Source organism: Zootoca vivipara, chromosome 6 (genome assembly GCF_965207765.1).
Source record: "Zootoca vivipara chromosome 6, rZooViv2.hap1.1, whole genome shotgun sequence".
Classification (NCBI taxonomy): domain Eukaryota; kingdom Metazoa; phylum Chordata; class Lepidosauria; order Squamata; family Lacertidae; genus Zootoca; species Zootoca vivipara.
This window is the reverse complement of record NC_142589.1, coordinates 53,287,796-53,309,228: the sequence shown is the minus strand read 5'-3', so window position 1 is coordinate 53,309,228 and position 21,433 is coordinate 53,287,796. Positions and strand designations below refer to the sequence as shown.

General features: G+C 45.8%; 1 protein-coding gene across 1 annotated transcript in view; it reads right to left on the bottom strand.

Annotated features, from left to right (window-relative positions):
* Window positions 1–21,433, bottom strand: part of GRIK3 (glutamate ionotropic receptor kainate type subunit 3) — a 181,760-nt gene that overhangs the window by 67,467 nt on the left and 92,860 nt on the right. Inside the window, exons 2-3 of the mRNA XM_088671315.1 lie at window positions 5,743–5,919; window positions 147–404 (exon numbers count right to left, since the gene is read on the bottom strand). Of these exons, the coding sequence (XP_088527441.1) occupies window positions 147–404; window positions 5,743–5,919 (435 nt within the window). The remainder of the gene's footprint in view (window positions 1–146; window positions 405–5,742; window positions 5,920–21,433) is intronic.

The window sequence follows — 21,433 nt, the reverse complement described above, 5'->3', positions numbered from 1 at the left end:
TCCATTTTCATGTCGATGCCTCCCAACGTATGATAACTCCCATGTTTCTTGAAGGCCACTGTGTGGTCCAGAGGCTTCTGCAATATAACAAGGGCCTTTTGTCCCCATCAGAGCCAATCCAATGGGCTCCCATTAACCCCACTTACCTGTACTGTCGTCATACACCACAGTGGCTGACCTCCATTTCAGGTACTGTACAAGGTCCAAGATAGCATGGCTGAGAGAGGCATAGTCCGGGTAAAGGTTGACATAGAAAGTGTCTTTGTTATCCAAAGGGTGATGCTTCCACCGCAGCTGGATGTGGGGGACCTCCAATGCGTTGCAAATGGACTGGACGGCGTTGGTGCAGGAACCCTGGGAAGGCCCAAATATTGCTACAACACCAAGCGCCAGCTGGTCACAGGCTGGAATGGAAAGGCACTGAGTCCATCAGTCACACCAAGACAAAAAGGGAGAAACAACCAGAGGAGGATCAAGAAAGACGCTGGCCCGAGTCAAAGGCCAATTTGCACGACTAGGCAGCTTGCAAGATTAAGAATCTGGGTTTTCATCATGCAATGCAGTGCCAGGAGATTGCCTCCCTAATTCACTGAGCCAGCAAATCAGCCCACCTGAGGATCTTATTATTCATTCCACCACAGACCATGAATGCTTCTGTCAAAGGCTATGCCTCCCTCCCACATGCTAATGGGCTGAGCCACAGAAAGGCACATACCTCACTTGTAATGTATTGTAATGTGCGAAGCAGCCCTGATCAGTCATATTTAATCAGTCTCACTGAAATGTGTGCTCTAGGATATTTTTTGGGGAAAACAGCATGCACAACCCTCCCACCTAGCCTGTTTTTGTGGAGGGCTCATCCTCAAGGCGAGACGAAGCCCTTCATTTAGCAGATTAGGAGAGTGTTTTGCTTAATCACCCTTTCGCCAGGGAAAAGATGCTTGCTTATGACTGGTGGGGGAAGGAAGCCAACAGAATATATTTCATCTCTTGTTAGACAGAGAATTTCACTGACAAGACAAGACAAAACTGAGTCATTCGACTGGTGCTGGATTTAGCAGCCCATGTAGTATGTGGGATTTCCACCCTACATGAGCCGTTTCAGGCTTTTGCCTGGAAACACAAGGGTTAAAAGCATGCAGAGGAGTAGGAGGGTTTATGGAAGCTGCATGTCCTGTATGTGGGAGGTTTATGAGGGTTACTGATTGCATGAAGGCTTCTATGCACTTTCAGTCAAGCATGCTGTGAAGTCCCCTTTGGACTTTCAGGCAAACACCTGACAGTGGCTATTAAGAAAGGCAGAACTGAAGACCTGAACCTCTCCATTGGGGTAATGCATTTTGCATTTGCATTGCCCTTATTGCATTTATATCTTACTTTTTTCTCCTAGGAGCTCAAGGTGGTGCACATGGTTCTCCCCCTCTTCATTTAATCCCCACCACAACTCTGTGAGGCAGGCTGAGCTGAGAGTGCGTGACTGGCCCAAGGCCACACCCAGTGAGTTTCATGACTGAGCCAAGGTTTGAAGGCTGGTCTCCCAGGTCCTAGCCTGACACTCTAACCACCTCCCCAAACACTCTGATGCAGACAACCAGTTCAACCCTTGAGCATACAAATCCCCCTTCATCTTTCCAGTGATTTGACATGCTGTGCATGAATCTTCATAAAAGCTCCACATGAAGCTCACATGTCAGTCCCAAGATAATAATGAAGAAGGGAGAGTCTAAGGAAACTTCAGTGGCAAAAAGTATAGACGATGCCTGCCTCTTGTGGAGCAATGTTGTTCTCTTGTCCCAGAAGGGCTTGTATTACCTTCAGCAGAGATCCAAACAGAGAGCCATGATCATAGGGTTACAAATTCTCTTTTGGATCCCACCCTCTCAAAGCCTAGATCTACATGGGGCTGTGCATGAAGACGACGCAGAAACTTCAGTTGGTTAAAAATGTAGCAGTCAGGTTTGTGGCTGGTGTTCCATTTAGAATCTCATATAACCTCTGTTTTAAAATTAGTTGCCAGTTTGTTTCCAGGCCCAATTCAAGCTGTCCCAAATGACTCAGGCCCCAACTATCTGAACGACCACCTCCTTCCCTTCAGATCCTCTCAGGTGCTTAGATCAACAAAGGGGGCCCTCTTGGTAGTTTCTCCACCTTCTGAGGCTCAGGGTGGGGTGGGCCAAGAGCGGGCCTTCTCTGTGGTGGCCCCTAAGCTGTGGAACTCCCTCTGCACAGAGGTGTCTGACACCTTCATTGTACAGCTTTTGGAGAATGCACCTTTTTAGCCTGGCCTATAACACTCCAGGTACATCTTGTAGGACCCACCTTATTTTTATGGTTGGAAGTTGTTTCAAATTGTGTTTAATAGTGTGTTTTAATGTTGTAACCCACCCTGGGACCTTAGGGTGAAGAGAAGGCAATAAATAAATAAAAGAAGTAATAGTAGTAACAACAACAACAACAACAACAACAACAACAACAACAACAACAACAACAACAACAGATCCCCGCTTCCTCATTAGAAAACCACAGTTGTTACTAGATAATCAGTTGCCCCACTGGATCTCCTGGGATATGCAGCGGGGAGCCTCTCAATAAAGGAGGAGCAGAATGATGCACTTCTGCTCTCATAAGAACACAGTGGATGCATCCTAAGGGTCTCCCCACCCCATTCACAGTTCTTGCTGACATAGTAAACTATGGCATTTACAACAAGCTCTACTGGAAGAGCAACACATATTTTCAGCTAGGCCCATAAATTTTCAGGCTGCCATGTGCAAAAGTAATTTTAAGGCACTGAAACACAAAGGAGCAGCCAAAAGAAGCTCTTTTTCTCATGAGAGAATTTAGGGCGAGTACTTTTGTTCAGAGAGGTCAAGTTTGGAACTGGGGGAAGAAAACAAGCCAGGTTGAAATGTTGACTCAGCCCTGGTCTGACTGGAGAGACTTGGCAAAGCCCCTATTTTCCAGCCTCAGTTTCTCAAGCCTGGAAAACAGAAACAAAGTTGACAAGAACGAGACATTTGAAAATGTGGTGACCCACAATAAAGTAAACTCCAGTATAAACTTCTCTCTCTCTCTCTCTCTCTCTCTCTCTCTCTCTCTCTCTCTCTCTCTCTCTCTCACACACACACACACACACACACACACACACACGCAGTATATACATGGATGTGTCAACACAAGATTACAAATCCCCATCATTCCTCAAGGTCACTTGTTCTTAGCCACATCACATTGTGAAACAAAAATTAGGAACAAACAAACAACAACAAAAGTGTAACCATGGAAATATTACATGGATTTCTAAGCTGGAAGTTAAATTTCCCCATTTGAAATGTGAGTAATGTAGCCTGGCAAATAAGCCAATTAATGTGTGGGAGATGCAGGCAGACCAGCAGACCTGTGGGCTCAAGAATTGCCTTCTTTTTCTCACTTTCCATGAAAGACATTTGTTTGTCTGTTATTTCATGATATTTATATACAGTGGTGCTTCGGGTTACAGACGCTTCAGGTTACAGACTCCGCTAATCCAGAAATGGTACCTCAGGTTAAGAACTTTGCTTTAGGATGAGAACAGAAATTGCCTGGCGGCATGGCAGCATCGGGAGGCCCCATTAGCTAAAGTGGTACCTCAGGTCAAGAACAGTTTCAGGTTAAGAACGGACCTCCAGAACGAATTAAGTTCTTAACCAGAGGTACCACTGTACTGGTCAATTATTATTTTTTAACTACTCAATGAGGTTTACAAAAAAAAAAGATCAATAAAATTATTTTCAAAAAGATTAACAATATTTAAGATTTTCAAAAAGTTAACAACAAGAACAAATTAAAACACCTATCAACTTTCTAACCATCTGGGTAGGTTTGCTGAAACAAAACTGTTTTTGGCAGGTGCCGAAAAGAGTAGGTACAGTACAGTGAAGGCCCCTGCTTGATATCAATAGATAGGGATTTCCAAAGTGTAGCAGCTGCCACGCTAAAAGTTCATGTTCTTACAAATGTGGAGCAGGTATTATGTGGCAGCAGTAACAGTGCCATGGAGAAATTCAATGATATTTGGAATCCATTCTTACAAATAGTGTAATAGGTTAAGATCTGGTGAAGTATAATGTTGTTGTTGTTTAGTCGTTTAGTTGTGTCCGACTCTTCGTGACCCCATGGACCAGAGCACACCAGGCACTCCTGTCTTCCACTGCCTCCCGCAGTTTGGTCAGACTCATGTTTGTAGCTTCGAGAACACTGTCCAACCATCTCGTCCTCTGTCGTCCCCTTCTCCTTGTGTCCTCCATCTTTCCAAACATCAGGGTCTTTTCCAGGGAGTCTTCTCTTCTCATGAGGTGGCCAAAGTATTGGAGCCTCAGCTTCAGGATCTGTCCTTCCAGTGAGCACTCAGGGCTGATTTCCTTCAGAATGGATATGTTTTATCTTCTTGCAGTCCACGGGACTCTCAAGAGTCTCCTCCAGCACCATACAATAACAACCTTGTAAAATATACAGTTTTGGGGGTACCCCCCTTTGTTTTCCCTTCTGCACAGGTTCTGTTTCTCTCTTTCTGTTTCATTTGTGTCTCACCACGTTTGGTGCACCTATGGTTATGTACTTTTTGAACTTTCAATAAAGATGTTACCAAAAAAGAAAAAGAAGCCATATTCATGATCCATCAATTAAACGCAAGGGAAATGTGTGTGTGTGTGTGTGTGTTTTAAAAAACCTTATCCTTATTTACTTGTCACATTCCATTAGCTTCATCTCTAGATGGAATCACATAAGATTTTATTTTTTATTTTTAAAAAAACTTTAATTAGCTTTGGGTTATTGGGTGTTTAGTCGCTTGGACAGAGGATAGCAAGCAAGGCTTTCTGTGGCACCAGGACTTCTTGGCACCAGGCTCAATTCCTGTGGAGATCTCATTCAGCAATAATGCAGAACTAACACAAAGAAAGCTCATACCAAAATAAAAAACTTCGTTGGTCTTTAAGGTGAAGCTGGAAGGAATTTTTTTATTTTGCTTTAACACAAAGAAGAGTGGCATGTTGGTGACCACTTTTGCTGGAAATTGATGATGGCGGCAATCACTGGCAGAGTTTCTCTCTTGCTGTACAACCCATCAACTGTGTCTGGCACTCTTACAAGGGCAGCCCCCAGCCCCTCTACCTACTTCCCTCCTGTCAACAGGCCAAATCATAGAATTGTAGGGTTGGAAGGGACACAAAGGGTCATCTAGTCAATCCTGCCTCCCATCTCTAGACCTGCATTCAACTTCCTCTTTGGTTTTCTCCATTCTTCAACACCATGTTGCCATCATCTATTCTTCTGCCTGTGGTGTAGTTGTTAGAGTGTCAGACTAGGACATGGGAGAACAGGGTTCAAATCCCCACACAGCCCATGAAGATCACTGGGTGTGATATTGGGCCAGTCACTACCTCTCAGTCTAACCGACCTCACTCTCTGCTAACATGAATTCAAGAAATGATTGCCCCAAGGGTGGCATCCATGTATCTCCCACAGAAAGCTAAACCCTGTACGTTCTTCATGGGTTTCATAACACACCAGACCCACTGAGAAAGGGCAGCAGAAATGGGATTAGGTCATCATCAGCTCTTAGGACATCTCAAAGAGCCCAATGACTCCCAAGTTCAGCCACAACAACCAAGCACACCAACCTCTAAAAGTTCTTGTCTGTGAAGTCCTTCACTGGACAGGACCCAAAAACTATGGAGGAAGAGATACATGTTCCATACTCACCTTTCTTCGTGGCTTCAAAGCTATCATGGAAGCTTATCCTCTGGATATCATAGGTTAAGGTTGTGTTGGGTAGCAGTGTTCTATTCCTATTGATAATGTTTGCTGAGAATCGGAAGGCTTGCTCCTCCGCATTCATTATCTGGGCATTTGGGCCGTCTGTATATTCAAAGATTCCTCCTGCAAGGAAAGAACAGAATGTCATCACTGTCCAGGTCAAGGCTGCTCAGTATCAAGACTCCAGTTGCTCCTCTCAGCCCTGCTTCACAGAGGCACACTAGGGTTTGAGGCATTAAGCACACCTGTGTGCCAGGGAGGCACAACCAGTCATGTGCATTATGTGCCCCAGATACATGTCTATTACATATCTGGCGTTGTGCATCTTTGCTTTGCTTGTTCCATGTTGACCATGGGAAACATCAATGTGCCTTTAGCCATATTGTCACAGGGTGTGTGAAATGACTCTGCAAAGGTACACATTTCTGTGTTATCTCGCATTCCTGGAGTAAGATGGCACATCTTTGCAAGAGCATAGCAACTTCTTCCCTCAATCTGAATGTAGTAAATGTTTGTGAATTGTGGGTGTCAGCGTCAGGTGGAAGGGAGGGAGGTGAGACACATGACTGGGTACAGATTGGGAATTCTGATTGGCCAGTCAAGCCAAGACTCAGCCTAAATTATAGCTCTCTTTGGGCATTGAATGGATGGAAACAAGGCACTATTTGATATGGTATTTAAGCTACATATAGGCTGCCAACAGCAAAGTATGGGATACGTAATTGGTTAGCTATTTTAATTGTGTGAAATTCAGTTTTGCATCTCTCCCACCAAGTCCTGCAATGTTTTCCATTTAGAGGCAACTGGGATTCTGGTCAGCATCCATGTCAAGAATTCCTGAGATGAAACTTTTCAATTGATTGTCCCATAGATTTAGTAAACAAAGTTGTGGCGAAGTTAGAATTGGATGTTTGAAGTGTGCAGTGTCATCTATGTAGGATTCTACTTCATTAGCACTCCTCCATCTCCACACATTAAAGGCGAGTCTCTACTCTCCCCGTTTAACATATAAATCCCTTATGTGTTTGGTTCATCATTAGGTTTAAACACCAACCTTCCTCATCTCTCACACCAGTTTAAGAGTAAAATATCAGAGTACAAGCTCCCAGTTCCACTGGATCAGACAAAAGGCCGTTCATGGAAATGGGAATTTTGGACTTTATCCTGAGTGGCATCCACAACCAGCTGCAAGATACTAGTCCAACTGGGACAACAGCCACAGTGTTTTCAAATTCAGTAAACTGTATCTATTGTTCCTGACTGCACTAATTCCTTGCAGCAGGTTGTGGACATCACTCAGGGTTAACTTTAGGGTAGTGCCCCTTCTACTCAGTTCCATGCACAACTGCTCCATCTAGAAATTTAAGATTTTACAACTATCCAACTTTTCAAAACAAACATATTTCTTCTGAAATAGAATGTTCATGAAGATTCTGTAGCACCCAACAGTTCAGCATATGACTTGGGCTGTTGATGAGCAAGTTAGCCAACATAAATCGATTTTTCTTTCCTCCCAGAGTCCTCAAGTTCTTCCCTAGTTTTAGACACCAGGTTGTCTCTGCCCTCCTCTTTTCTGCCTGCTCTCCTCAGATTTGCCTCTGAGTTCAGACAAGCAGAAACTTCATTCTGAGCCAACTTAGAGGAACAGTCTGGGTTGCTGGAATGCACACACCATAGAAGGCCTGCTTTTTGCTGTTCAGAAGTTGTTAATGCCATTATCTCTCCCCAAAGGCAGAGCAGTTCATGTCACAGCATTGCAAAGCTTTTTCTTTCTTTCTTGGCTCTGCATTTTCAAGGCTTGTCCTCTATTCCCCACTGACAACCTCTCCAACTGAAGCACCAGAACCCAGGCGGAAATCATGTAATTGTATCTCCTTGTTTCAGAGACGTGGGGAGGGGGAATCTCATGCCTTGCTTCCTTTCCTCCTTTCCCCCTCCTTGCTCTCCTGTGAAACAGTGGTGAGGGACCTCAACCAGGCACTCTCTGATTAACAAGCAACTCAAAATAATTAATGGATGAATGAAATACGCAGATGCAGCCAGTAACAGATGGATCTCCCGATTCATTATGCCAGCTTCCCTTTCCAGTGTCAGGAGAGCTTGTCTGTTGCTGTTTCTTAACACGGCTGGATCCTTTGCAGTTCTCCAGGCACTTAATTATATTTTATTGATTTGAATGCTAGCCTGCCCTTTGCCAAGAAAATCCATGGGAGAGTTATCTCCTTTTTTATCTTCACAACAGCCCTGCGAGGAAAAGGAGGCTGAGGAAGCAGGGCTGGCTCAAGTTCATCCTGGGTGCTTGATGGCTGAGTGGGGATGGGGATGAGAGTCCTCCCAGTGGGAGTCCAAAGGAAGTTGCACCCAGCAATTAAATCTCCATTCTTGCCATCAAGGTGACCGAATTCTACACTAAGGAGAGTCTCTGAAATCTGCAATTTCAGAGCAATTTTGTATCTGTTTGTTTTGCTTTTGCCTGATGGTCAGGTGGGAGGGACACACACAAGAAAAGCCACAGAGAATACAGAAGCACCATTATGCATTTATCATCATTGAAGGTCCCCACCCCACCCCCACCCACAAGAGCTTCCCAAATGTCACCTGGCACTAGTTATGCATTTTTCAAGCTGATCGCTGCAGCTATAAAAGCTGGGAAATGTACTTTTAAGAATGCCGGCAGAGGATTTGCTTATTTATCTTAGTACTTTAAAAAGTCAAAGAACGGTCAATCAGAAGACTCACAAAGATGTGTCCATAATAAAACTATCAATAAAAGCACAGGTAAAAAACAGCAAAACCTTTAAGACAAATATAGGTAACTAAACTATATCTTTGGGTAAGGTTGCTAAAATAAATAGGTTTTCAGCAGTTGTCCCATGAGAACCTAAGAACAGTTTGCTGGATCTGGCCAATGGCCCATCTAGTCAAGCATCCCATTCTCACAGTGGCCACCCAGATGCCCCAAAGGGAAGCCAGCAAGCAGGATGCGAGCATAAGAGGCCCCTCCTCTCCTTTTGCAATTTCCAGCAACTGGAATTCAGAGACATTGCTGCCTCCAAACATGGAAGCAGAACATAGCTTCTACCATAGCCAGTGTGGCCACCAAAGCCTTCTCCTCCATTAATCTGTCCTCTTTTAAAGCCATCTAGCTTGAGGGCCATCACTACCTCCTGTGAGAGTTAGTGCCATAGTTCAACTCTGCATTAGGAAAGGACGTTCTTTTATCCATCCCGAAACTTCCAACATTCAGCTTCATTGGATGTCTGCAAGTTCTAGCATTATGAGAGCCAGATAAAAACTTTTATCCGCCCTCTCTCCATGCGATCCATGATTTTATAAACTTCTATTTTGTTGCCTCTTACTTGCCCTTTCTCTAAACTAACTCCTCCCCAAAGCAATTTATCAAGGGAGGGGCCTGCCAGAACCTGACCAGCAGAGGCGCCATGCCCCCACCCTGTGAGCCCTATGTCAACCTGCTTCAAACATGTGACTGGCTGGAAGTCTTGTTCATACCCTGACCACTCCCCACCACCAGCTCCTGTCACTCGAGCCTGTCGTGAAACAGTCAGACAAACTGCAGAGTCTGATAAAACCACTCTTAGCAGCTAGAACACTCAAAGGGAACATTCTCCTCCTCCTCCTCAATTAATTGCATTGCAATGCGAACAGGTCGAGCAAAATGATGCAAGATGGTGTCAATAGCCTCTACTGGCTCAGTCCTTCTTGATGTTCTCAAGAATGGAGGATAAAAGAGTACTGCAACCCTGTGAGATAGCTGAGAGTTGCAGTTGCCTAAATTCGCTCAGCTTGCTTTGTGGTCCAGCACTCTAACTACTGCATCACACTGGCCCATTTGTTTTCAAATAAGGAGAGAAGTGGCTCTGGTGTCCCTCAACATCCAGAAAGCCCTCAAGTTCCTTAGGAGTTCTTGCTTGCATGTTTTGCTGTAACTCTGAGATAGTTTGTTATATTCTTTTAATATGTGGATGGCTGCCAGTTACTGCTGGTTGTCCTTGTGCAAAAATAGTGGCATAGATTTAAAACAAATAAATAGATACTGCAATGCTCTGAATTCCACATCTGAGGGGGAGGATCATTCTGGGGCCAATCTAAGGTGGCACTCAGCTCTGCTAGCAATGAGCTCTGCTAGCTTTTCCCCACCCCCAGTACCCTCTGAGATGACTCCCATCATCTTCCCCATGAAGTATTTATGAAATGACAACTCTTTTCCATCACAGCAGCACTCTGACTCCAACTTGAGGGGATCAATTATTCAAAATAATACAGTCAAAGAGGACCTTCTCGTTTGAGCGCTACATTAGGAAGAGACCAGAGCCCTTGCCAAGCATCCTCCAGCAACAGAAACACTTAATGTGGAGAGACAGGGGAGCATCTGCTCCTTCTGCCCAGCACGAGCTGAGACAGGGGAAGGTGGCAGCTCCAAGTGGAAGACAGAGCAGGGAGCTGCTCCCCCACAGTTAAATGGGGTTGTGGGGCAGATATCTGGGCTGTCCCACTCCCTCTCCATCCTTCATGCAGCACCTGGGACCAGCTGAAGCAGCCTAGCTATAAGTGCCACCCTTTCCCCGCCAAATGCCATGCAGAGATTTGCTCTGCCTTTCGTATCACATTGAAGTGACAGCCAGCTTTATGTCGCTTTGGTTAATAAACGGAGGATATTGTGTCGCTCTCAGGCTGCTCCCTTTCAAGAGAAGATTTTCTGTTTCCTGTCCTGCTTTCTTATTCGATACAATACAGCAGCTTTGGGATTGGGATTACATTTGCACTTGATCCGAAATAAATTAGCACTCCAGGCATCCATTTGGACATAATAAGCTTTTCTTCCAAGGAAGGCGATACAACTGGGATTGGGGGGCTGGACAAGACGGCAGCTGGGAGCCCCAGATTAGGCAGAAAGGCTGCAAACACAAGCCGACAAAGCAAATCTCCCCTGCTGCATCCAGGGGGCTGCAGAAAACCTGGAAAGTGACACCATTGCATTCAAGCAGCCCATTCTGAGGGTGGCTTTGAAAGGGATTTAGAAAAATCCATAGAGAGGGCTAGTCACTGGCTACTCACCATGATCAAGGCCGCCTTACCCATTAGGGTTAGTGGTGCCCTGCACCACAGAGCCCGCCCATCAGGAGCGCCCAGCAGCGGGAGTTCAGGACCAACTGGGAACAGCTGTGAGGGCATGCTGGGCAGCGGCAGCTCTTCCTATGGCCAGCCGCACTCTCTCACTTCCTGCCTGGAAGAGGAGGCAGCGGTGCACAAAGCTATGCAGCGCCCTTCTCCCTCCTGCCCGTCCCGTGGCAGTAGCAGGAGCGCTGAGGAAGCCCACGTGGCAAGCGAGCCTCAAGCTGCCCAGCGCAGGGGGCGGGGAGGGGACGCCGAGAACATTAGCCCCTGCCCCTTCTGCACCATGGCGCTGGATATGCTTAAGACGGCCCTGGCCATGATGGCTATGTGCTGCCTCCACTGTCAGAGGCAGTGGGCCTTTCTGAACACTAGCTGCTGGGAGCCATAAATGAGATGAGTGTTCTTGCGCTCATGTCCTGCTTGCAGGCTTCCCAGAGGCTCTAGGTAGACCCCCGGTGGCGCGGTGCAGGGGTGGAAACCATGCTGTGCCCTGCTGGCTGGCCACTGTGAGAACAGGATGCTGGCCTAGATGGACCTCTGATCTGATCCAACAGGGCTTCTCTCAACTCTGAGCATCTCCTGGGCTCAGTGTCAGAGGCCTCGCAAGTAGAAAGTCCCAGATTCGATCCACGGCAGCTCCAAGTAGGCTTCGGAGAGCATACCCTCCAATACTTCTCTGATTCTCTATTCAATGATGATGATGTTGATGATTGCTATGTATACCCTGCCCATCTGACTGGGTTGCCCCAGAGACTCTGGGCAGCTTCCAACATATATAAAAACACAATAAAACATTAAACACTAAAACACTCCCATATAGAGGGCTGCCTTCAGATGGCTCAGGGGTCGGATAACTCCATACCCTCCAACATTTCTCCAATGAAAGTAGGAACATCCTACCAAACCTTCCAACATTTCCCCGAAGAAAAGAGGGACATCATAAGGAAAAGTGGGGCATTCTAGGATCAAATCAGAAACCGGGATGGCTTCTGTAAATCCGGGACTGTCCCTGGAAAACAGGGATCCTTGGAGGGTCTGAAAGAGGCTCATTTCTGAAATCCTGGGGAGCTGCTACCAGTCATTGTACACAATATTGAGCTAAGTAGGCCAATGGTCTGACTCGGTATAATACAGTTTCTCACTTGCCATAGCTCAATAGACAATTTGAATGCCTGATCCACTGCTGAGATTTATCAATAAGGGAGTCACCTCTGTTCCATGACTTGGCAAGGGTCAGCTACTGTTCTGTATGGCATGCTATATAAGGGCAGACTGCAAAAACTCTAGAATGATTAATTGAAAAACGCGACCCTGCCTCTATGCTATAATAGGAGACCTTTCATATCCCATTTTGTTCAGCTCTGTTGCTACAGTTCCTTTGTGCTGGAATCCAGATGCGCATTGCCTGCCGTGGTTCATGCGCCCATCCTCGGCTCACAGGATGGAGCAACTCAGTGGCACCTGCATGCAAATTCCGGGGTTGCTGCCACTGCAGCACCCGACTCCTTCTGGGTGACAGCTGCGCACACCCACCCACACCTCCATGCAAGTTCTTTGCAGTCATTAAAGAGCCTAATCACTAACTTGGAGCAGTTGATTAATGCATAATCTTAATCATGATTACACAGTGTAATTGGCGTTAATTTGGAGAGTCAGTTAATTATGAAAATAATTGTCGCAGCTTCTCTGTTTTAATAAAATGGAAGAACTGTGCCTGAGTTATAAATTAAACAAGGAATGTAGCCACTCCAAGGTTTCGGGAAATCTCCTTCCAGGTTCTTGTTGTTTCTAAGGAAGGCACATTTTTGAAAGAGAGCACCAGTAGAAGCAGGAGACAAGCCCTTGATATCACACACACACACACACACACACACACACACACTTGTAGTTTCTGGAGCTGACATCATGATGGGCCAGAAAGTGATAGACTACAGGCCTGACCTCTGTGGCATATACCACATAGTGCTGTTCTGCAATTCCCATCCATTCCAATCAGGTTTTATTTTGTAGGATTGTGTTCTGTGGGTAACACATCACTGAGATCATATGTAGGAACATTGTTGGTCATTCCCCGAGCTGGCAAGGCTCATTTGACAGTAACAAGAAACTGAGCCTTTAGTGTCATTGCCCAATCCTGTGGAACTCTCTGCCAATGGATTCAGTGGGTGCCTTCTGTGCCAACTTTTAAATGCCTGCTGAAAGATTTTCTATTCAGCCACGCCTATGCAGGCATTTAAGGGTGCAGGCGTTAAGGATACATCTTTCCACAATGGTCAATTGATGTCAGTTTTTAACTTTTTGGTATTGTTTTACTGTATGGTTTTATGGTTTTATTGCTGTAAACCAGGCATCCCCAAACTGCGGCCCTCCAGATGTTTTGGCCTACAACTCCCATGATTCCTAGCTAGCAGAACCAGTGGTCATAGAAGATGGGAATTGTAGTCCAAAACATCTGGAGGGCCGAAGTTTGGGGGTGCCTGCTGTAAACCAACAGAGATTGGGCAGGTGGGATGGTAGGAGGCGTGTCCCACTTTGCCCTCCTGAAATGTTGACAGGTATGTAAAATGTGATGACTGTTTCAAGTGTGATGTTAATTATCGATAAGGATCAGGGCGGAGTATTATAAAACAAAGAACTTTATGTAAACAAGCTTTATTTAACTCCACACTCTCTCTGACCCTCCTGCTCTCGCTCTCTCTACTTTGTGTGCTGAATCACTTCCTGGTAGCTTTCCTCTTAACCTGTGCCTTCCTTCTGCGTCACTAAATTTTTCTCTCCTTGACTGCTGCTCTAACCTTCCTACTTAGTTCCACATCCATTGATACAATGGCCAGCACTTTGAATTGCACTTGGAAGCAGACTGGAATAGAAGTAATACACTCCAAGTGTCACCACCCTCAGCTCTAGGTCTATGTCTGACAGCTCCATGTTGAACAACTAAAGTTTCCCAGTGTTCTTTGAAGGCAGCCAGAGATCAGAGGAACCCAGTCTTCCTTTGTTACAGGAAGACTTGCTTGACAAAGGCCAGATCTATGTCCTACTGCAGGGGTGGTGAGCCACTGGTCCTGGTCCCATTCCAGTGTATAACCCCCTTCTGGCCCATCAGTGCCTCACCCAAGGGCCTTGCCCACCCCCCTGAAGTCCTGAACTGAAGGAAAGTGGCTCCCTCAGGCCTATGTTCTTTTTGCTGCTTAGTCTTCTGAGCAGGGAGCTGCTAAGGGTCCCCCCCCCCCAGTGAGGAAGGTGGCTCCATCAGAGCACCTGGAAACAGAGGTCCCTGAAGACTTTCCACATGCCTCATCTTGGAAAAGTGAATGTTGCAGAGCAGCCAAGATCTGCCAGAATAAGACTTTGAGTAGCTAGCTCCCTATTGAAAAGACCCAAAAACTTCACTAAGGAGCTCATGGAAAATTGGAGAAAGTTAACTCTGTGGGTGATGGCATCTGCCCAGATAAACTGTGGGGGTCTGCAAAAGAAGTGGAGGCTCCTCCGCTTGCTGCTGTCAAAACCTCCCCACCCACAACAGCCGTAAAAAAGAAGAAGAACAGATATTGGGAAAGGTCTCAAGAAAAAACTATATTCCTGACAGTAACAACCACATTACGATCAGCAGCAGCAGCAGCTTGCAAAGTAGTGAAAGCTGGCAGACAACCCAACGTGCATTGTGTTAATATTTTAAAGTCAAGATTCCCTTTGGTTCATGTTGTGTGAAAAGATTCTTCACACATACGAGGAGAGGGAGGGAGAGAGGGAGGAGGCACTCTGTTTTTGCAAGTTCACAGCAAAGGCAAACATCACAGCATTCACCTTGATTTACTGCTAAAGGCCACCAAAGTGCCCTTAATTTTTTATATATATAGAAAAGGAGAGATATTGCTGGGAAGATGCTTTGAGTGTCATGCAGAGCCACAGGGAACGCCTGCACTGCCATCTTCTAACCCCCTCGCTGCTTTCTCTCTCTCTGCCTCTTCCCTAGCTTCGTTCACCAAGTGTTCAGTCACACCAACCTTCCTACAGAGCTGCCCCTCACAACAAACAGAGGCTGGGCGTTTGCACGCCATGTGAACCAGGCACATCCTTCAAAGCTTCAGTGACAAATTGGCCATGGAAACAATGGGGAAAGTTGCTTTGAAAGAGAAATCTAATATGACCGAGCAGATCTGCCGTCTCTTTCAGCACTCCCACAGAGGAAACACAATGGCCTTCATCAACTGGAACATTCATACTTGGATGTCCCTCCAAAGGGCACTTTTGTCCCTCTCAGTGGCAGTGTGGGTCAAACTGACCTAAGCCAGAGCCCCCACAAAAGCTGTCATTCCTGCCTTACAGCTTCCCTGACTCAGAATCAGCAGTCAGAGCAGAAAAGGCAGCATACACTGAGCTCTTCCTTCCCTCTGCAGGCACCTTTGCCTCCGAGTTTTCATTGTGGGTCATATTGCCCCATGTTTCTGTGAGGGAATATGTGGCAGTGCCCCAAGGTAAGAAGAGCTGGGTTAAGGTGACAGGACCAGCTCCACAGTGGAGACACATTAAAAACCACCAGGTATGGGAAGGACCCAAAGAGTCCTAGTATTGCCTCAAGGCACCAATTCGTAAGTTCAGCAACGGAACTTGAGTGAAGAGACAGGGAAGCAAAGGAGAGGAGGGTATCATGGAAACATAGAATTGTAGAGCTGGAAAGGATCCCAAGGGTCATCTAGTCCAACCCCCTGCAATACAGGAACCACAATTAAAGAATCCCAGAAAATTGTCATCCAACCTCTGCTTTAAAACTTCCATTGAAGGAGAGTCCACCACCTTCTGAGGGTGCCTATTCCATTGTGGAACAGCTCTTACCCCCAGCAAGTTCTTCCTAATATTTAGTCAGAATCTCCTTTCTTGGAATTAGAATCCATTGGTTCAAGTCATCCCCTCTAGAGCAGCAGAAAACAAGCACATTTGCCCATGTGACAACCCTTCAGATATTTGAAGCTGACTATCATATCACCATCCACTCTTCTCTTCTCCAGGCTAAACATACCCAACTCCCTCAACTGTTCCTCATAAGTCTTGGTTTCCAGGCCCTTGGTCATCTTGGTCACCCTCCTCTGCACGTGTTCAAGTGCGCCTGTATCCTTCTGAAACTGTAGTCCCCGGAGCTGGATACAGGACACCATGCAGGTTAGAGCAGTACTAAGACTTCCTTTGATGTGGACACTATACTTCTGTCTTCCACACATTGATGACACTTCAGCCTAAATTCCCATGAGACTTCTCCAACCAATTTCATAGATGTTAAATAGTCAGTGAGTGAAGTCCCTCAGCACTACCTTCTGTGACTAATCACCCAGTAAGAACCAAAGCCACTGTAACACCATGCCTACTAAGCTCAGCCGGGATATCTGGTCCAGAAGGATGCCATCGTCAATGGCATCAAAAAGCCCTGAGAGGTCCAGGGAAACTAAATGGTTACACTCTCCCCCTCACACCCATTCCCTGGTGCAACTGATCCTCCAGGCTACAATTTGGGCTTGATACCAGGCTGGAACAGATCCTAATCATGTATTATCCAGTACTGCATGGAGATCTTCTGGTCATCACTTGTTCTAACACATTGTCCCAAAATTGAGTATTGGGGAATGGACAGTTTTCTCACACCAGAGGATCTAAATTTGGATTCTTTAACATGAGACCAATAACTGACTCATTTAGGACAGTAGAAACTACTTTTCAAAGAAGCATTAAACACTTTTCAAAGAAGCAACACAGCCAACCCCACGCTGGCAGATTTCACAGCCAGGAAGAAAGATCCAGGAGAGAAGTAGGTGGAAGAGTCTTGGCCCTCCGAGATAGGTCAATGTAGGGAAGTTCCCTGAAGGTGGGGTGGGGGGTTAAAACTATGGCTCCACAACAATAGAGCACATTCGCCACACAGCAAAATGTACACCTGGAAATGTCCACTCACAAGGTCTTTAGATCCAGGGCATTCTTTTCAAAAGGCAGCATTTCCTAGGTTAAAGTTCACATTGCCTACTCATGGGACATGATCCTGCTGGCATGCTCCAAAATGAGAAAAACTTGTAAAATGAGTAGTTGATCCAAATTCTGCCCTCAACATTCACAATTCCCAAATTAAGCTTTCTCAGCTGTGATTATGCAGAAGACATCAAAAGAAGGATCAAACATAGCAATCAGCCCTTTCTTTTCTGTCCTGAAGATTGCATTAAACCTCTGGCATCTCTGTTTCTCAGAGTATTTGATAATGTGTTGTTGTTGTTGATGATGATGATGATGATGATGATGATGATGATGATGATGATCTTATTTCTGGCCACTGGATGAAAACTCATGGCAACACTGCCCAAGTATAGCAATATAATCACAAACAAACACACCATCAACTGGCTGTATGGAAGAAACATTTCTCTTGAAAATCGCCCCTTGTACAGATTGATTGTAAACAAGATGGCTAAATTTAGCACACTCTGCCAAAGACCAAGCTACAAAAAGCAGCTCAATAGCAGAAATGCTACCCTGGCCAGCTCCTTTCATACAAACCTTGGCTCAGCAGATGCCAAAAGCAGAGAAGGAACTGGTTTTCGCAAAACTCAGCTGTCCTGGGCATGAGTCACCCTGCACAGGATCAAATGAATGGGGACCAGCTCTTCCTGCTGTTCATTGGTTACTTGGCAAAGAGCTGGCATGGCATTAATGGCTGAGCAAGAACCAGAATTCAAATCCCCACCCCTGCTATGGAATCTCAATGTGGCCCTCACACCTGCCATTCTTCTCTCCTTCCCCAGTATGATCCCTTCTTCTGCAATGTGTGTCCTACCTCACAGGGCTGCTCTAAGAACTGGAGATATAAAGTTATTGGAAGTGCTGGTGGAAAACCAGGTATTATTATTCAGTTGGAAAATGCTTTATGAATTTAGTTTATTTCCATTGCTCCCATTTTGCAGATGTGGAATGGCAAGGAAGATCAACAAGGCCTTGCTCAGGGCCACATGAATAGATCTAGCAAGTAGAGAAAGACCACGAATAGGAGGTTGCCCTGCCCTTAAAGAGAATAATCAGTGCCACAATGCAAACATCACAACTGACTTGGGGAAAGGCCAAACAATCACTTGATTTATTGTGGCCTGAGGTTCTGAAGGCAACAGCTTTCATCTTTGTCGAAGAAGGCACAGGAGGCAGCAGGGATATAACACATCTGGCTGGAGGTGGAAAGGAGAAATAAGTCAAGTTAATGAGGCGAAGACTAAAGAAAACAAGGAGGCTTCTACCCGCCAACCCCCTAAGAGCTGGGTGAATGAGCACAATCTATGTCCAAAACATTCACTGGAGAATGTTGTGTAGATCCTAACAAATAGCTGGGATACTGAATATTAATACTGTATATAAACAAGTAAATTGATCATTTGGAACAGTGATGTTGTTGAGCTTTGTTTTGCTTTGTGACATGTCCAACCTGTTCTTCCTCCAAAGAGCTTGGAGCCGTTTATGTTGACCCAGTTCTCAGCTTCCAGGACCATAACCATTTAGCATCATGGATGGATGGCCATCTGTCAATGATCATTTCCACGGGGTGGACTAGATGAGCCTTGCAGTTCCTTCCAACTTTACCATTCTATGATCATCAATATAATCTCAGGTCATTTTCTGGGAGAAGTGACCCTGAAATTGGTAGCCAATAAATGCTCTCAGACTGTTGGGGGGGGGTCCCCTACCACCACAAGGGGCTGACTTTTGCCTTCTGCTTTCTAAATGCACGTGGCATAATAATATGCCTACTGGTGCTACAGTCTACTTTTCACCAGACAGGAGAGAGGGAAGAAGTCAAATTACAGCCTCCAAAGCAGGACACATAATCACAGCTGAATCAGAGGCAGCTGGAAGAGCAAGTAGCCAGCAGATCAAATACCATCCTCAATGAAGACGTCAAGTGGTGAGAGGCAGGCATGGCCCTGGAGAGATTCCAAAGAATCTGCATTTGCTGCTGCACTGAACAAGGTCCAGGGAGCATTTATTTCCTCACCAAGTAAGTTCATTTTAATGAGAGGCATCATGAGGGGCTGGGGTGGGGAGTTTGACAAATTCACATGATGTACCTCCTGGCGAGGCACCCAGAGGGTAAGTCACTAGGCTGTTATCTAGGGTGGGGAAACCCAGGACAGAATGCCTGCTCATTAGCAAACATAAAATTAATACGCTTATTTGATGAATAATTAAGTCAAGAGCAGCTCTACCTCTCCATCCCAGCCAGAGGGTTGAATCCTCCCCAATCTTTTGTCTTCCTCCTCCAAGGAATTATCATATCATGAAAGAGACTGGTTATTTGTCAAAATATGCAAAGGGCTATGGAAGGGTGGGGGAGAGGAGCTCACTCATCAAATATTAACTGTACGCTCCATTTTATTATGCCTGCCTCCTTGTATTTTAAATATCAATTGGCAGGCAGGTTAAGCACTTATTCACATCCTCTGTTGGATTTCAAAAGCAGGCTAATTGCTCCCTGGAGTGCCTCAATCAGCAAATGAGCGAAGGCGCTGATTAGAACCAGCTCCCCTCTGGAAGGGATTGACCCCCAAAACTGTGGCAAGCACTTTGGAAAGTTTTACCGGGGGGGGGGGTGGTTGTTAGGGGTAGATGGTCCCTACACCCATTGCTCCACCCCTATCTATAGCTTCACATCTCAAGCTGATTCCCAGTGTTAGGAAGGGATCATAATTATCCTCCCCAACACACAAACACGAGATCCCTGCTCTGCATTAATTAATCTGAATGAATCTTCTGGCTCCACATTTACAAACATTCACTTGCTATCAATAACATTAGCCATAAACAGGACCTGAAAGTGTGTCTGTGTGGTGTTGGAAGTGGGATCCACACCTGCTATCTCAGGCTTGGATTTGACACTGATCTGTGTTACGTACTGTACTTAAATGTCCCAAGACATATTTCAGTACAACCCAAACTTGATGTAGCCACTGCCCTCTCCCTATCAGGCCCATATTGTGCCTCTCCCTTTTGCCCCCACTCCCTGGCTCCAAGACTTCCCTGATGGCTCCTTCTGTGGATTGCTCTTCCCTGTCCCACTAGTCTGAGTCAGGCTCAAAAACTCCCTCCTTCCCAGTGTCACTCCCTGGTGCTTCCTGGGCAACTGGCAGCTACACCACTCTTCCTCGTCTACCCAGTCCCTGACACCCTGACAGCATGAGAGGCATGTTGGGTCTGAAAGCTTCTCCTGAACCTAAACAGTGCCCAGCTCTTTTCAGCACTGACTCCCTCTACTTCAGTGGTTCCCAACAGGTGGTCCGCGGACCCCCAGGGGTCCGTGAGCTATGCCAGAGGGGTCCGCAAGATGCTATTAGAATAAAAAATATATTAAATATATTTCGTATGATAACAGATTTTTTGTTTTGGCCGCTTCCTGCATGAGCAGAGTCTAGCGCAAAACTAGAATTAGATAGAGGCAGTAGTTCTGCTGTATGCCGTTAGGTGGCGCTTTACAAACACTACTGTTTTGCAAAGAGGCAGCGCGCGCATTCTACTAACGCTCACCTCCCCAAGATGCTTTGCGCGCGTCGGCTTCATTTGTGCACTACTGCGCAGGTACCCTGTCTTCTCCATTCCCCTCCCTCCTCCCTGGCGCACGCTGCCTCTTTGCAAAACAGGAGTGTTTGTAAACAAAGCGTTGTTCTTTGCAGAAGCTACAGTTCGCGTAGTTAAAAATGGACCGTTGGTTAAAAAGAAAGGCCTACAGATGAAGAGGAAGATAATGCATTTGATGTTCAAGCAAGTAAGTCAGTGACTCTCGAACCGATCTTGTCAGTGTCCATTGAACCTAAATCGTCTGTGTCCCTTGAACCTAACCCTTCCAAGATCAGTGTTCAGTTTACTGGAAAAATTAGATTAGGAATTAGGAATTAGATTTAGGATTAGGAATTAATGGGGGTCCTTGTCACAATAGCGGCTCGATGAGGGGTCCTCAAGAAAATTTTGTTGGGAACCCCTGCTCTACTTCTCTTCTTGCCAGTTTCGCAGACAAATTGTCAGCCCAAATGCCACTTATGCAAATTGCTCATTATTGCATTTGCAGCAGCAAATTTGCAAGAAAGAAGATCCTCTGAGGCTCTTGCTTAGAACAGAAAAAAGTTAACAAACCCAAACCCAAACTTGCCTCTGCTAAAGAAGAGGCATTCAGAGGCTTATAACTGCAGCACCTACTTCCTTCCAATATAAATCACCAAGTTGTTTCACTTTGGCAAACAGTCCCTTTTGATAACACCACTTGCTTCCCTGCTAACACATCCAGGCAGCCTCTGAAACAGTCAACTTCCCTGCCTCCCATCAAAAGAATACTAAAAGGAACACATGAAAAGGTGGGTGCAGGATCCTCCCTCCCCTCCCCTAAATGTCACAGGAAGCAAGAGAAATTGGGGCAGAGAGAGTGATTTATACAAGGCACAAAAGGAACCCTAGGCATTAAACTGCTCGGGGCATCAGACCTCCTGCCTTG